At 52.8% G+C, this 15,903-nt stretch overlaps 1 protein-coding gene across 1 annotated transcript in view; it reads left to right on the top strand.

Annotated features, from left to right (window-relative positions):
- Positions 1 to 4,189: 4,189 nt before the first annotated feature.
- The window catches only part of fam169ab (family with sequence similarity 169 member Ab), a 22,625-nt gene continuing 10,911 nt past the window's right edge, over positions 4,190 to 15,903 (top strand). Inside the window, exons 1-3 of the mRNA XM_072432586.1 lie at positions 4,190 to 4,212; positions 14,606 to 14,741; positions 14,813 to 14,998. Of these exons, the coding sequence (XP_072288687.1) occupies positions 14,607 to 14,741; positions 14,813 to 14,998 (321 nt within the window). The 5' untranslated portion in view covers positions 4,190 to 4,212; position 14,606. The remainder of the gene's footprint in view (positions 4,213 to 14,605; positions 14,742 to 14,812; positions 14,999 to 15,903) is intronic.

Consider the following 15,903-nt stretch of genomic DNA (forward strand, 5'->3'; position numbering starts at 1 on the left):
TTCTTCTTCTTCTTCTTCTTCTTCTTCTTCTTCTTCTTCTTCTTCTTCTTCTTCTTCTTCTTCTTTGGTGTTTTATGGCGGGCATGTGTCTTCTTCTTCTTCTTTGGTGTCAGAGGTCACAGAGAGCAGCTACACTTCAGAGGTCAGAGGTCCTCTCACTGGATCTGCTGGAGGACAACCTAAATCACCCAAATAAAATCATTTTTCAAACTCTCACTTTGTCGTCTCGGGCTCTCGGGCCGTTTTAGACCGCGCCGTGTTAGGGTTAGGGTTAGGGTTAGGGTTAGGGTTAGGGTTAGAGTGGGTTAGGGTTAGGGTTAGGGTTAGAGTTAGGGTTAGGGTTAGGGTTAAGGTTAAGGTTAAGGTTAAGGTTAAGGTTAGGGTTAGGGTTAGGGTTAGGGTTAGGGTTAGGGTTAGGGTTAAGGTTAAGGTTAAGGTTAGGGTGAGGGTGAGGGTGAGGGTGAGGGTGAGGGTGAGGGTTAAGGTTAAGATAAGATAAGATATTCCTTTATTGTCCCACGTGAGGTTAGGGTTAGGGTTAGAGTTAGGGTTAGGGTTAGGGTTAGGGTTAGGGTGAAGCTTAAGGTTAAGGTTAGGGTTAGGGTTAGGGTTAGGGTGAAGGTTAAGGTTAAGGTTAGGGTTAGGGTTAGGGTTAGGGTTAAGGTTAAGGTTAAGGTTAGGGTTAGGGTTAGGGTGAAGGTTAAGGTTAGGGTTAGGGTTAAGGTTAGGGTTAAGGTTAGGGTTAGGGTTAGGGTTAGCCATGAGGCTATACCAGGCTATAAGGGAAATGCCACGGTCCCTGAAACTGCGCAGCCATTTGACCGCGCCGCGGCTCTCAAGCCACGGCCTTTCATAACAGCATCAAGGCTTTGGGTCAGGAGCAGGAGCAGGATCAGGGGTCAGGATCAGGGGTCAGGAGCAGGATCAGGAGCAGGATCAGGGGTCAGGAGCAGGATCAGGAGCAGGATCAGGGGTCAGGATCAGGGGTCAGGAGCAGGATCAGGAGCAGGATCAGGGGTCAGGATCAGGGGTCAGGATCAGGGGTCAGGAGCAGGATCAGGGGTCAGGATCAGGGGTCAGGAGCAGGAGCAGAGGTCAGGAGCAGAGGTCAGGCGCATGATATAAATTGGGGGAATTGGGCTCATTTGGTTTCTATGGATTCTAAACAAAAAGTGCAGCTCAGTCGATCTCTTTAAGGGCCCGTCCACATCGCTGCGGCCGAAGCGTCCAGTTCACATTCAAAGTCTGTGTAAACGCGCGTCGAGCACGTCGTGCGTTTCCCGCGGTGCGATTTCTTCGTTTTTGCGGCACGATCGGTGCGTTTTCTTAAGACGCAGCTCTTGGAGCAAATAATGATATTGACTAAACTCTCAGCTCTGTACGAGGCTTTTATTCAGGCTCAAATGAATAAACGTGTGACTAATACAACACTGTATTTACACCGAACTGATGCAGAGTCTTCTTCTGAAACAACCATGTGGAAAGACGAATCCTGTGGTCATGGAAGATGTGTTTGAGAAAACATCTAAGGAGAAGAAACTAATGTACCACAGATCTGACCCCCAGAGAGAGCTGGAGAAGGCTTTATGCAGTGGTCACTCTCTCTGTGCAGCGGTCACTCTCTCTGTGCAGCGGTCACTCTCTTTATGCAGCGGTCACTCTCTTTATGCAGCGGTCACTCTCTCTGTGCAGCGGTCATTCTCTTTGTGCGGCGGTCACTCTCTTTGTGCAGCGGTCACTCTCTCTGTGCAGCGGTCACTCTCTCTGTGCAGCGGTCACTCTCTTTATGCAGCGGTCACTCTCTTTATGCAGTGGTCACTCTCTCTGTGCAGCGGTCACTCTCTTTGTGCAGCGGTCACTCTCTCTGTGCAGCGGTCATTCTCTTTGTGCAGCGGTCACTCTCTCTGTGCAGTGGTCACTCTCTCTGTGCAGCGGTCACTCTCTTTGTGCAGCGGTCACTCTCTCTGTGCAGTGGTCACTCTCTCTGTGCAGCGGTCACTCTCTTTGTGCAGCGGTCACTCTCTCTGTGCAGCGGTCATTCTCTTTGTGCAGCGGTCACTCTCTTTGTGCAGCGGTCACTCTCTTTGTGCAGCGGTCACTCTCTCTGTGCAGCGGTCACTCTCTTTGTGCAGCGGTCATTCTCTTTGTGCAGCGGTCACTCTCTTTGTGCAGCGGTCACTCTCTTTATGCAGCGGTCACTCTCTTTATGCAGCGGTCACTCTCTCTGTGCAGCGGTCACTCTCTTTATGCAGCGGTCACTCTCTTTATGCAGCGGTCATTCTCTTTGTGCGGCGGTCACTCTCTTTGTGCAGCGGTCACTCTCTCTGTGCAGCGGTCACTCTCTCTGTGCAGCGGTCACTCTCTTTATGCAGCGGTCACTCTCTTTATGCAGTGGTCACTCTCTCTGTGCAGCGGTCACTCTCTTTGTGCAGCGGTCATTCTCTTTGTGCAGCGGTCACTCTCTCTGTGCAGTGGTCACTCTCTCTGTGCAGCGGTCACTCTCTTTGTGCAGCGGTCACTCTCTCTGTGCAGCGGTCATTCTCTTTGTGCAGCGGTCACTCTCTTTGTGCAGCGGTCACTCTCTTTGTGCAGCGGTCACTCTCTCTGTGCAGCGGTCATTCTCTTTGTGCAGCGGTCATTCTCTTTGTGCAGCGGTCACTCTCTTTGTGCAGCGGTCACTCTCTTTGTGCAGCGGTCACTCTCTCTGTGCAGCGGTCACTCTCTTTGTGCAGCGGTCACTCTCTCTGTGCAGCGGTCACTCTCTCTGTGCAGCGGTCACTCTCTTTGTGCAGCGGTCACTCTCTCTGTGCAGCGGTCACTCTCTCTGTGCAGCGGTCACTCTCTTTATGCAGCGGTCACTCTCTTTATGCAGCGGTCACTCTCTTTGTGCAGCGGTCACTCTCTCTGTGCAGCGGTCATTCTCTTTGTGCGGCGGTCACTCTCTCTGTGCAGCGGTCACTCTCTTTGTGCAGCGGTCACTCTCTTTGTGCAGCGGTCACTCTCTCTGTGCAGCGGTCATTCTCTTTGTGCGGCGGTCACTCTCTCTGTGCAGCGGTCACTCTCTTTGTGCAGCGGTCACTCTCTTTGTGCAGCGGTCACTCTCTCTGTGCAGCGGTCATTCTCTTTGTGCGGCGGTCACTCTCTTTGTGCAGCGGTCACTCTCTCTGTGCAGCGGTCACTCTCTCTGTGCAGCGGTCACTCTCTTTATGCAGCGGTCACTCTCTTTATGCAGTGGTCACTCTCTCTGTGCAGCGGTCATTCTCTTTGTGCAGCGGTCACTCTCTCTGTGCAGTGGTCACTCTCTCTGTGCAGCGGTCACTCTCTCTGTGCAGTGGTCACTCTCTCTGTGCAGCGGTCACTCTCTTTGTGCAGCGGTCACTCTCTGTGCAGCGGTCATTCTCTTTGTGCAGCGGTCACTCTCTTTGTGCAGCGGTCACTCTCTTTGTGCAGCGGTCACTCTCTCTGTGCAGCGGTCATTCTCTTTGTGCAGCGGTCACTCTCTTTGTGCAGCGGTCACTCTCTTTGTGCAGCGGTCACTCTCTCTGTGCAGCGGTCACTCTCTTTATGCAGCGGTCATTCTCTTTGTGCAGCGGTCACTCTCTGTGCAGCGGTCATTCTCTCTGTGCAGTGGTCACTCTCTCTGTGCAGCGGTCACTCTCTCTGTGCAGTGGTCACTCTCTCTGTGCAGCGGTCACTCTCTTTGTGCAGCGGTCACTCTCTGTGCAGCGGTCACTCTCTTTGTGCAGCGGTCACTCTCTTTGTGCAGCGGTCACTCTCTCTGTGCAGCGGTCACTCTCTCTGTGCAGCGGTCACTCTCTTTGTGCAGCGGTCACTCTCTTTGTGCAGCGGTCACTCTCTTTGTGCAGCGGTCACTCTCTCTGTGCAGCGGTCATTCTCTTTGTGCAGCGGTCACTCTCTCTGTGCAGCGGTCACTCTCTTTGTGCAGCGGTCACTCTCTCTGTGCAGCGGTCACTCTCTTTGTGCAGCACTTCTTTTAGCTCTCGTTTTTATATCAAACTAAAGGCTAAAAATGGGCGTGTACTATTCAAAACGCATAAGCAGCTCGCGGCACTTACGTAACGTAACGGCTCTAACAGGCTTGTGTTGCGCATGCGCACATGACGCGTCTGTCGCGTAAAGGGGTTGTTGACGGAACACGGTGGTTATACGAGGAGAATTTAGAAAGTTCTAGAACAGCTGCGTGACCCCGAGGTGAGTGACCCCGAGGTGAGTGACCCCGAGGTGAGTGACCCCTGTGTCCTGCAGCGCGCGCGGCTTTAAGGCGCTTTCAGCTCGTTGCCGCCGCGTCTGAACCAGAGCCAGAGCTCTATTATGACCCAGGCTTAGTGCGCGTGCGCGCGCCGCGGGTGCTTTGGACACAATGTCCTAGTTTCACCGCAGTTCACGCACCGCGTCCGAGCCGCGGAAAGCGCGCGGTGCTGCGCTCAGCGCGCGTCCCGTGAGGCGCTGGAGCGCGTGGTCAAGTTTGGATGAAAAGCTGCGTGGCGCACACCCCCTAGCCCCTCCCACCGAGAGAGAACGTCGTGTACATTTGACAAACAAAGATAGAGAAGTTTTTCCCGCTTATTCTCCAGAAGTAAAGTTCAGTCTGTCCCGGGAACACGGTGTTCCACCAGCACGTGCACGCGCACGCGCACGCGCGCGGAGCTAAACACCGCGTGTGTGTCCCCTCTTCTGTCCTCTTCTGTCCTCTCTTCTGTCCTCTTCTGTCCTCTCTTCTGTCCTCTTCTGTCCCCTCTTCTGTCCTCTGTGGTCCCCTCTTCTGTCCTCTTTGGTCCTCTCTTCTGTCCTCTGTGGTCCTCTCTTCTGTCCTCTTCTGTCCTCTCTTCTGTCCTGTCTTCTGTCCTCTGTGGTCCCCTCTTCTGTCCTCTTTGGTCCTCTTCTGTCCTCTGAGGTCCTCTCTTCTGTCCTCTTCTGTCCTCTCTTCTGTCCTCTTTGGTCCTCTCTTCTGTCCTCTTCTGTCCTCTGTGGTCCTCTCTTCTGTCCTCTTCTGTCCTCTGAGGTCCTCTCTTCTGTCCTCTCTTCTGTCCTCTGTGGTCCTCTCTTCTGTCCTCTCTTCTGTCCTCTGTGGTCCTCTCTTCTGTCCTCTCTTCTGTCCTCTTCTGTCCTCTGTGGTCCTCTCTTCTGTCCTCTCTTCTGTCCTCTTCTGTCCTCTGTGGTCCTCTCTTCTGTCCTCTCTTCTGTCCTCTTCTGTCCTCTGTGGTCCTCTCTTCTGTCCTCTCTTCTGTCCTCTTCTGTCCTCTGTGGTCCTCTCTTCTGTCCTCTCTTCTGTCCTCTGTGGTCCTCTCTTCTGTCCTCTCTTCTGTCCTCTTCTGTCCTCTGTGGTCCTCTCTTCTGTCCTCTCTTCTGTCCTCTTCTGTCCTCTGTGGTCCTCTCTTCTGTCCTCTCTTCTGTCCTCTGTGGTCCTCTCTTCTGTCCTCTGTGGTCCTCTCTTCTGTCCTCTGTGGTCCTCTCTTCTGTCCTCTTCTGTCCTCTGTGGTCCTCTCTTCTGTCCTCTGTGGTCCTCTCTTCTGTCCTCTTCTGTCCTCTCTTCTGTCCTGTCTTCTGTCCTCTGTGGTCCTTTCTTCTGTCCTCTTTGGTCCTCTCTTCTGTCCTCTGAGGTCCTCTCTTCTGTCCTCTTCTGTCCTCTCTTCTGTCCTCTGTGGTCCTCTCTTCTGTCCTCTGTGGTCCTTTCTTCTGTCCTCTTCTGTCCTCTCTTCTGTCCTCTGGTCCTCTCTTCTGTCCTCTGTGGTTCTCTCTTCTGTCCTCTCTTCTGTCCTCTGTGGTCCCCTCTTCTGTCCTCTGTGGTCCTCTCTTCTGTCCTCTTTGGTCCTGTCTTCTGTCCTCTGTGGTCCTCTCTTCTGTCCTCTGTGGTCCTCTCTTCTGTCCTCTGTGGTCCTCTCTTCTGTCCTCTTCTGTCCTCTGTGGTCCTCTCTTCTGTCCTCTTCTGTCCTCTCTTCTGTCCTGTCTTCTGTCCTCTGTGGTCCTTTCTTCTGTCCTCTTTGGTCCTCTCTTCTGTCCTCTGAGGTCCTCTCTTCTGTCCTCTTCTGTCCTCTCTTCTGTCCTCTGTGGTCCTCTCTTCTGTCCTCTGTGGTCCTTTCTTCTGTCCTCTTCTGTCCTCTCTTCTGTCCTCTGGTCCTCTCTTCTGTCCTCTGTGGTTCTCTCTTCTGTCCTCTCTTCTGTCCTCTGTGGTCCCCTCTTCTGTCCTCTGTGGTCCTCTCTTCTGTCCTCTTTGGTCCTTTCTTCTGTCCTCTGTCGTCCTTTCTTCTGTCCTCTGTGGTCCTCTCTTCTGTCCTCTCTTCTGTCCTCTGTGGTCCTCTCTTCTGTCCTCTCTTCTGTCCTCTTCTGTCCTCTGTGGTCCTCTCTTCTGTCCTCTCTTCTGTCCTCTGTGGTCCTCTCTTCTGTCCTCTGTGGTCCTCTCTTCTGTCCTCTGTGGTCCTCTCTTCTGTCCTCTTCTGTCCTCTGTGGTCCTCTCTTCTGTCCTCTGTGGTCCTCTCTTCTGTCCTCTTCTGTCCTCTCTTCTGTCCTGTCTTCTGTCCTCTGTGGTCCTTTCTTCTGTCCTCTTTGGTCCTCTCTTCTGTCCTCTGAGGTCCTCTCTTCTGTCCTCTTCTGTCCTCTCTTCTGTCCTCTGTGGTCCTCTCTTCTGTCCTCTTCTGTCCTCTCTTCTGTCCTCTTTGGTCCTCTCTTCTGTCCTCTGAGGTCCTCTCTTCTGTCCTCTTCTGTCCCCTCTTCTGTCCTCTGTGGTCCTCTCTTCTGTCCTCTTTGGTCCTGTCTTCTGTCCTCTGTGGTCCTCTCTTCTGTCCTCTGTGGTCCTCTCTTCTGTCCTCTGTGGTCCTCTCTTCTGTCCTCTTCTGTCCTCTGTGGTCCTCTCTTCTGTCCTCTTCTGTCCTCTCTTCTGTCCTGTCTTCTGTCCTCTGTGGTCCTTTCTTCTGTCCTCTTTGGTCCTCTCTTCTGTCCTCTGAGGTCCTCTCTTCTGTCCTCTTCTGTCCTCTCTTCTGTCCTCTGTGGTCCTCTCTTCTGTCCTCTGTGGTCCTCTCTTCTGTCCTCTGTGGTCCTCTCTTCTGTCCTCTGGTCCTCTCTTCTGTCCTCTGTGGTTCTCTCTTCTGTCCTCTCTTCTGTCCTCTGTGGTCCCCTCTTCTGTCCTCTGTGGTCCTCTCTTCTGTCCTCTTTGGTCCTGTCTTCTGTCCTCTGTGGTCCTCTCTTCTGTCCTCTGTGGTCCTCTCTTCTGTCCTCTGTGGTCCTCTCTTCTGTCCTCTTCTGTCCTCTGTGGTCCTCTCTTCTGTCCTCTTCTGTCCTCTCTTCTGTCCTGTCTTCTGTCCTCTGTGGTCCTTTCTTCTGTCCTCTTTGGTCCTCTCTTCTGTCCTCTGAGGTCCTCTCTTCTGTCCTCTTCTGTCCTCTCTTCTGTCCTCTGTGGTCCTCTCTTCTGTCCTCTGTGGTCCTTTCTTCTGTCCTCTTCTGTCCTCTCTTCTGTCCTCTGGTCCTCTCTTCTGTCCTCTGTGGTTCTCTCTTCTGTCCTCTCTTCTGTCCTCTGTGGTCCTCTCTTCTGTCCTCTGTGGTCCTCTCTTCTGTCCTCTTTGGTCCTTTCTTCTGTCCTCTGTCGTCCTTTCTTCTGTCCTCTGTGGTCCTCTCTTCTGTCCTCTCTTCTGTCCTCTGTGGTCCTGTCTTCTGTCCTCTGTGGTCCTCTCTTCTGTCCTCTGTGGTCCTCTTCTATCCTCTTCTGTCCTCTCTTCTGTCCTCTGTGGTCCTGTCTTCTGTCCTCTGTGGTCCTCTCTTCTGTCCTCTGTGGTCCTCTCTTCTGTCCTCTGTGGTCCTCTCTTCTGTCCTCTGTGGTCCTCTCTTCTGTCCTCTGTGGTCCTCTCTTCTGTCCTCTTCTGTCCTCTCTTCTGTCCTCTGTGGTCCTGTCTTCTGTCCTCTGTGGTCCTCTCTTCTGTCCTCTTCTGTCCTCTCTTCTGTCCTCTGTGGTCCTCTCTTCTGTCCTCTGTGGTCCTGTCTTCTGTCCTCTGTGGTCCTCTCTTCTGTCCTCTTTGGTCCTCTCTTCTGTCCTCTGTGGTCCTGTCTTCTGTCCTCTTCTGTCCTCTGTGGTCCTCTCTTCTGTCCTCTGTGGTCCTGTCTTCTGTCCTCTGTGGTCCTCTCTTCTGTCCTCTGTGGTCCTCTCTTCTGTCCTCTTTGGTCCTCTCTTTTGTCCTCTGTGGTCCTCTCTTCTGTCCTCTGAGGTCCTCTCTTCTGTCCTCTTTGGTCCTCTCTTCTGTCCTCTGAGGTCCTCTCTTCTGTCCTCTTTGGTCCTCTCTTCTGTCCTCTGTGGTCCTGTCTTCTGTCCTCTTTGGTCCTCTCTTCTGTCCTCTGTGGTCCTCTCTTCTGTCCTCTGTGGTCCTCTCTTCTGTCCTCTTCTGCCCTCTCTTCTGTCCTCTGTGGTCCTGTCTTCTGTCCTCTGAGGTCCTCTCTTCTGTCCTCTTTTGGTCCCCTCTTCTGTCCTCTGTGGTCCTGTCTTCTGTCCTCTGAGGTCCTCTCTTCTGTCCTCTTTGGTCCTCTCTTCTGTCCTCTGTGGTCCTGTCTTCTGTCCTCTGTGGTCCTCTCTTCTGTCCTCTGTGGTCCTCTCTTCTGTCCTCTGTGGTCCTCTCTTCTGTCCTCTGAGGTCCTCTCTTCTGTCCTCTTTGGTCCTGTCTTCTGTCCTCTGAGGCCCTCTCTTCTGTCCTCTTTGGTCCTCTCTTCTGTCCTCTGTGGTCCTGTCTTCTGTCCTCTGTGGTCCTCTCTTCTGTCCTCTTCTGTCCTCTTCTGTCCTCTCTTCTGTCCTCTGTGGTCCTCTCTTCTGTCCTCTGTGGTCCTGTCTTCTGTCCTCTGTGGTCCTCTCTTCTGTCCTCTTTGGTCCTCTCTTCTGTCCTCTGTGGTCCTGTCTTCTGTCCTCTGTGGTCCTCTCTTCTGTCCTCTGAGGTCCTCTCTTCTGTCCTCTTTGGTCCTCTCTTCTGTCCTTTGTGGTCCTGTCTTCTGTCCTCTTCTGTCCTCTCTTCTTTCCTCTGTGGTCCTCTCTTCTGTCCTCTCTTCTGTCCTCTTCTGTCCTCTGTGGTCCTCTCTTCTGTCCTCTGTGGTCCTCTCTTCTGTCCTCTGTGGTCCTCTCTTCTGTCCTCTGTGGTCCTCTCTTCTGTCCTCTTCTGTCCTCTGTGGTCCTGTCTTCTGTCCTCTGTGGTCCTCTCTTCTGTCCTCTGAGGTCCTCTCTTCTGTCCTCTTTGGTCCTCTCTTCTGTCCTCTGTGGTCCTGTCTTCTGTCCTCTTCTGTCCTCTCTTCTGTCCTCTGTGGTCCTCTCTTCTGTCCTCTCTTCTGTCCTCTTCTGTCCTCTGTGGTCCTCTCTTCTGTCCTCTGTGGTCCTCTCTTCTGTCCTCTGTGGTCCTCTCTTCTGTCCTCTGTGGTCCTCTCTTCTGTCCTCTTCTGTCCTCTGTGGTCCTCTCTTCTGTCCTCTGTGGTCCTCTCTTCTGTCCTCTTCTGTCCTCTCTTCTGTCCTGTCTTCTGTCCTCTGTGGTCCTTTCTTCTGTCCTCTTTGGTCCTCTCATCTGTCCTCTGAGGTCCTCTCTTCTGTCCTCTTCTGTCCTCTCTTCTGTCCTCTGTGGTCCTCTCTTCTGTCCTCTGTGGTCCTTTCTTCTGTCCTCTTCTGTCCTCTCTTCTGTCCTCTGGTCCTCTCTTCTGTCTTTTGTGGTTCTCTCTTCTGTCCTCTTTGGTCCTGTCTTCTGTTCTCTGTGGTCCTCTCTTCTGTCCTCTGTGGTCCTCTCTTCTGTCCTCTGTGGTCCTCTCTTCTGTCCTCTGTGGTCCTCTCTTCTGTCCTCTGGTCCTCTCTTCTGTCCTCTGTGGTTCTCTCTTCTGTCCTCTCTTCTGTCCTCTGTGGTCCCCTCTTCTGTCCTCTGTGGTCCTCTCTTCTCTCCTCTTTGGTCCTTTCTTCTGTCCTCTGTCGTCCTTTCTTCTGTCCTCTGTGGTCCTCTCTTCTGTCCTCTCTTCTGTCCTCTGTGGTCCTGTCTTCTGTCCTCTGTGGTCCTCTCTTCTGTCCTCTGTGGTCCTCTTCTATCCTCTTCTGTCCTCTGTGGTCCTGTCTTCTGTCCTCTGTGGTCCTCTCTTCTGTCCTCTGTGGTCCTCTCTTCTGTCCTCTGTGGTCCTCTCTTCTGTCCTCTTCTGTCCTCTTCTGTCCTCTCTTCTGTCCTCTGTGGTCCTGTCTTCTGTCCTCTGTGGTCCTCTCTTCTGTCCTCTTCTGTCCTCTTCTGTCCTCTCTTCTGTCCTCTGTGGTCCTGTCTTCTGTCCTCTGTGGTCCTCTCTTCTGTCCTCTTTGGTCCTCTCTTCTGTCCTCTGTGGTCCTGTCTTCTGTCCTCTTCTGTCCTCTCTTCTGTCCTCTGTGGTCCTCTCTTCTGTCCTCTGTGGTCCTGTCTTCTGTCCTCTGTGGTCCTGTCTTCTGTCCTCTGTGGTCCTCTCTTCTGTCCTCTGTGGTCCTCTCTTCTGTCCTCTGTGGTCCTCTCTTCTGTCCTCTGTGGTCCTCTCTTCTGTCCTCTGAGGTCCTCTCTTCTGTCCTCTTTGGTCCTCTCTTCTGTCCTCTGAGGTCCTCTCTTCTGCTGTCCTCTTTGGTCCTCTCTTCTGTCCTCTGTGGTCCTGTCTTCTGTCCTCTTTGGTCCTCTCTTCTGTCCTCTGTGGTCCTCTCTTCTGTCCTCTGTGGTCCTCTCTTCTGTCCTCTTCTGCCCTCTCTTCTGTCCTCTGTGGTCCTGTCTTCTGTCCTCTGAGGTCCTCTCTTCTGTCCTCTTTTGGTCCCCTCTTCTGTCCTCTGTGGTCCTGTCTTCTGTCCTCTTTGGTCCTCTCTTCTGTCCTCTGTGGTTCTCTCTTCTGTCCTCTGTGGTCCTCTCTTCTGTCCTCTTTTGGTCCCCTCTTCTGTCCTCTGTGGTCCTGTTTTCTGTCCTCTTTGGTCCTCTCTTCTGTCCTCTTTGGTCCTCTCTTCTGTCCTCTGTGGTCCTCTCTTCTGTCCTCTGTGGTCCTCTCTTCTGTCCTCTTCTGCCCTCTCTTCTGTCCTCTGTGGTCCTGTCTTCTGTCCTCTGAGGTCCTCTCTTCTGTCCTCTTTTAGTCCCCTCTTCTGTCCTCTGTGGTCCTGTCTTCTGTCCTCTTTGGTCCTCTCTTCTGTCCTCTGTGGTTCTCTCTTCTGTCCTCTGTGGTCAGGTCAAACCCAGCTGAGCCCATCATCTGTGCAGTGTCCTGCAGGACATACACTCTGCAGGACACTCGCACTGGGACAGGTGGGAGAAGGTAGGATTATTACTATTATATTATTTATAGGTTCAGAAATGATTGGAAGCTGCAGTAACAACGGGCGTGTCCTGTTGCCACAGAAACAGATGAACAAACCCTCCAGCTCAGCTGTCGTTAGAACTCATTTCCACATCAAGTGTAATGAGTTTGTATTATTCTTTAATGACAAAGTTCAGGGCATTTAAATTATATAAATCCCGCAAAAAATGACCCTAAAACCACCTGGACACTTAGAGCTAACTCACTTTGCACCTGTAACTGACAAAACTGTCCATGAGATCATCACCAGTCTGAGTTCATCTACAGCCGCCTCCATGTGTGAGCCTCCAGATTTCTAAAGTCTGTGCAGAACATGTCGCTTCAATCTGGAACATTCCCAATGTCTTTGAAAACTGCGGTCATAAAGCCTCTCCTAAAGAAGAGCAGGGGTCAGGGGGAGGGGTCAGGGGCCAGGGGGGAGTGGCAGTCCTGAGTCATGACCGGTCCATCTCTAATCTGACATTTTGGGCCAAAGTCCTCGAAATGGTTGTTTACAACAGTCACAGATTTCCTCTTAATAAACGACTCATTTGATGTTTTTCAGGTTTTAGACCTCATCACAGCACAGACTGCTGTTGTCATGGTGACAGACTGCTGTTGTCATGGTGACTGAGACTGCTGTTGTCATGGTGACTGAGACTGCTGTTGTCATGGTGACTGAGACTGCTGTTGTCATGGTGACAGACTGCTGTTGTCATGGTGACCGAGACTGCTGTTGTCATGGTGACTGAGACTGCTCTTGTCATGGTGACAAATGACATCCTCCTGAACACTGACACGGGCAAAGCCTCAGTCTTAATTCTGTTGGATCTGATGCTGCTTTTGACACTGTCCATCATGGGACCCTCTTACAGAGACTAGAGGACAGGGTGGGACCCTCTTACAGGGACTAGAGGACAGGGTGGGACCCTCTTACAGAGACTAGAGGACAGGGTGGGACCCTCTTACAGAGACTAGAGGACAGGGTGGGACCCTCTTACAGAGACTAGAGGACAGGGTGGGACCCTCTTACAGGGACTAGAGGACAGGGTGGGACCCTCTTACAGAGACTAGAGGACAGGGTGGGACCCTCTTACAGAGACTAGAGGACAGGGTGGGACCCTCTTACAGAGACTAGAGGACAGGGTGGGACCCTCTTACAGAGACTAGAGGACAGGGTGGGACCCTCTTACAGAGACTAGAGGACAGGGTGGGACCCTCTTACAGAGACTTGAGGACAGGGTGGGACCCTCTTACAGAGACTAGAGGACAGGGTGGGACCCTCTTACAGAGACTAGAGGACAGGGTGGGACCCTCTTACAGAGACTAGAGGACAGGGTGGGACCCTCTTACAGAGACTAGAGGACTGGGTGGGCATCACTGGCCCCGCCCTAAACTGGTTAAGGTCCTATCTGGAAGACAGGAAGTACTTTGTGTCTCAGACCACATGACCCTGACCTGTGGAATGCCCCAGGGGTAAGTCCTGGGTCCCCTTCTGTTCATCCTCTACATGCTGCCATTAGGTCACATGACACGCAGTGAAAATGTGTCCAATCACAATGATGCAGACGAGTCAGATCTATGTTTCACTGTCACAGGTGAATATGGACCATTCACTCATGTCACTGAATCCAACAGATCAGTGTGTGGACCGGCCTCCTGCTGGTGCCAGAGTCAGGACTAAACATGGGCCTCCTGCTGGTGCCAGAGTCAGGACTAAACATGGACCGGCCTCCTGCTGGTGCCAGAGTCAGGACTAAACATGGACCGGCCTCCTGCTGGTGCCAGAGTCAGGACTAAACATGGAGCGGCCTCCTGCTGGTGCCAGAGTCAGGACTAAACATGGAGCGGCCTCCTGCTGGTGCCAGAGTCAGGACTAAACATGGACCGGCCTCCTGCTGGTGCCAGAGTCAGGACTAAACATGGACCGGCCTCCTGCTGGTGCCAGAGTCAGGACTAAACATGGACCGGCCTCCTGCTGGTGCCAGAGTCAGGACTAAACATGGACCGGCCTCCTGCTGGTGCCAGAGTCAGGACTAAACATGGACCGGCCTCCTGCTGGTGCCAGAGTCAGGACTAAACATGGACCGGCCTCCTGCTGGTGCCAGAGTCAGGACTAAACATGGACCGGCCTCCTGCTGGTGCCAGAGTCAGGACTAAACATGGACCGGCCTCCTGCTGGTGCCAGAGTCAGGACTAAACATGGACCGGCCTCCTGCTGGTGCCAGAGTCAGGACTAAACATGGACCGGCCTCCTGCTGGTGCCAGAGTCAGGACTAAACATGGACCGGCCTCCTGCTGGTGCCAGAGTCAGGACTAAACATGGACCGGCCTCCTGCTGGTGCCAGAGTCAGGACTAAACATGGACCGGCCTCCTGCTGGTGCCAGAGTCAGGACTAAACATGGACCGGCCTCCTGCTGGTGCCAGAGTCAGGACTAAACATGGACCGGCCTCCTGCTGGTGCCAGAGTCAGGACTAAACATGGACCGGCCTCCTGCTGGTGCCAGAGTCAGGACTAAACATGGAGCGGCCTCCTGCTGGTGCCAGAGTCAGGACTAAACATGGACCGGCCTCCTGCTGGTGCCAGAGTCAGGGCAGTTCAAACAGTCTGGTTTAGCTGTGTTTGTGACTCTTTGTACTTTTCTCTTTTATGTCTTATTTGTGTTTCTTGCTGTTGTGAAACACTTTGAGTTTCCGTGTGTGTGAAATGTGCTCTACACTTCCCTTCTGCAGGATGTCACTCAACCTATTTCTATTATTAAGCTGTTTTAGATCAATATTGTGGTTTAAAAGGATCAAAACTAGAGCTGGGTTTGGATTCAAATTTCAAGAATCGATTCGATTCGGATTTTTACGTTTCAAAATCGTTTTTTTTCCGATTTTCTCTGATTTCTGATTGGATTGGATCCGGGGGTTAACGTTATTAAAAATGAAAAATGTATTTGAAGCGTTTCCTTCACTTCATGACTGTGGAGAGAAGCAACATATTCAAACTAGTATTATATCAATATGAAACAGAGTATTGTAGTTACTGATGGAAGATGATGAAAAGGTCAAGGGTCAATTTACCTTCAAGAAAGAGAATCCAAATAATTTGAATTAAAAAAAAAAAAAAAAATCGATCTTTGGACGTACGAATCGATAATCGGTCATTAATATGCGAATTGATTAAAAATCGGAAAATCGATTATTTCAACCCAGCTCTAATCAAAATGTAAAATTATAATCTACGTTTGTTACAGTTCAACACTAAGAACCTGTAAACCTTTAAAAGAGTCCATAAACAGAGGTCCCATGGTGTTGTCTCCTTGTGCGTCCCAGGATGAAGGCCCCTGTGGATGTCCTTGCAGCTGTCAGCCACCCGGAGCTGGAGCAGAGGGCCCAGAGCTACATGAAGGAGCTGTTATTCAGTGACCCGGAGTGTCCAGAGCAGCTGACCCTCCCTGACTCCACCCAGGTCAGTGTCTCACAGTCTGGAGCCTGTGCTGAGGAGGCTCTGCAGCTTCACCTTCCATGCTCTGCCCTCAGGTGGACATCAGCATCTCCAGGGTGGGCGTGGTGCCTCTGTATGGCTCCTGTGACACACCAAAGGTCCTGGCCCTGTTTGCCCCAGCAGACCCCTTCACTCCAGTGGCTCTGTACTTGCTGGACCAATGGTGGACAGTGAGTGACGTCCTCTTCACTGCAGACAGCCGGCGGGACGGCCTGGTGCAGGTAACCTCCCCTAACCATCCAGGCAAACGCTGTTGTGGCTTTGGGCTGTGTGGAGACTGATGATGCCTCGTGCTTCCTTCAGGGTTGTTTCCGTGCTGGTGTTGGTGCTGGTGTTGGTGCTGGTGCTGGTGCTGGTGCTGGTGTTGGTGCTGGTGTTGGTGCTGGTGCTGGTGCTGGTGCTGGTGTTGGTGCTGGTGCTGGTGCTGGTGCTGGTGTTGGTGCTGGTGCTGGTGCTGGTGTTGGTGCTGGTGCTGGTGTTGGTGCTGGTGTTGGTGCTGGTGCTGGTGCTGGTGTTGGTGCTGTTGCTGGTGTTGGTGCTGGTGTTGGTGCTGGTGTTGGTGCTGGTGTTGGTGCTGGTGCTGGTGCTGGTGCTGGTGTTGGTGCTGGTGCTGGTGTTGGTGTTGGTGCTGGTGCTGGTGCTGGTGCTGGTGTTGGTGCTGTTGCTGGTGTTGGTGCTGGTGTTGGTGCTGGTGTTGGTGCTGGTGTTGGTGCTGGTGCTGGTGCTGGTGTTGGTGCTGGTGCTGGTGTTGGTGTTGGTGCTGGTGCTGGTGCTGGTGTTGGTGTTGGTGCTGGTGCTGGTGCTGGTGCTATTGCTGGTGTTGGTGCTGGTGCTGGTGCTGGTGTTGGTGTTGGTGCTGGTGCTGGTGTTGGTGCTGGTGCTGGTGCTATTGCTGGTGCTGGTGCTATTGCTGGTGTTGGTGCTGGTGCTGGTGCTGGTGTTGGTGTTGGTGCTGGTGCTGGTGTTGGTGTTGGTGCTGGTGCTGGTGCTGGTGCTGGTGCTGGTGCTGGTGCTGGTGTTGGTGCTGGTGCTGGTGCTGGTGCTGGTGCTATTGCTGGTGCTGGTGCTGGTGCTGGTGCTGGTGCTGGTGCTGGTGCTGGTGCTGGTGTTGGTGTTGGTGCTGGTG

Source organism: Eucyclogobius newberryi, unplaced genomic scaffold, assembly GCF_026437365.1.
Source record: "Eucyclogobius newberryi isolate DKJ021-1_F unplaced genomic scaffold, fEucNew1.0.hap1 SCAF_6, whole genome shotgun sequence".
Lineage (NCBI taxonomy): Eukaryota > Metazoa > Chordata > Actinopteri > Gobiiformes > Gobiidae > Eucyclogobius > Eucyclogobius newberryi.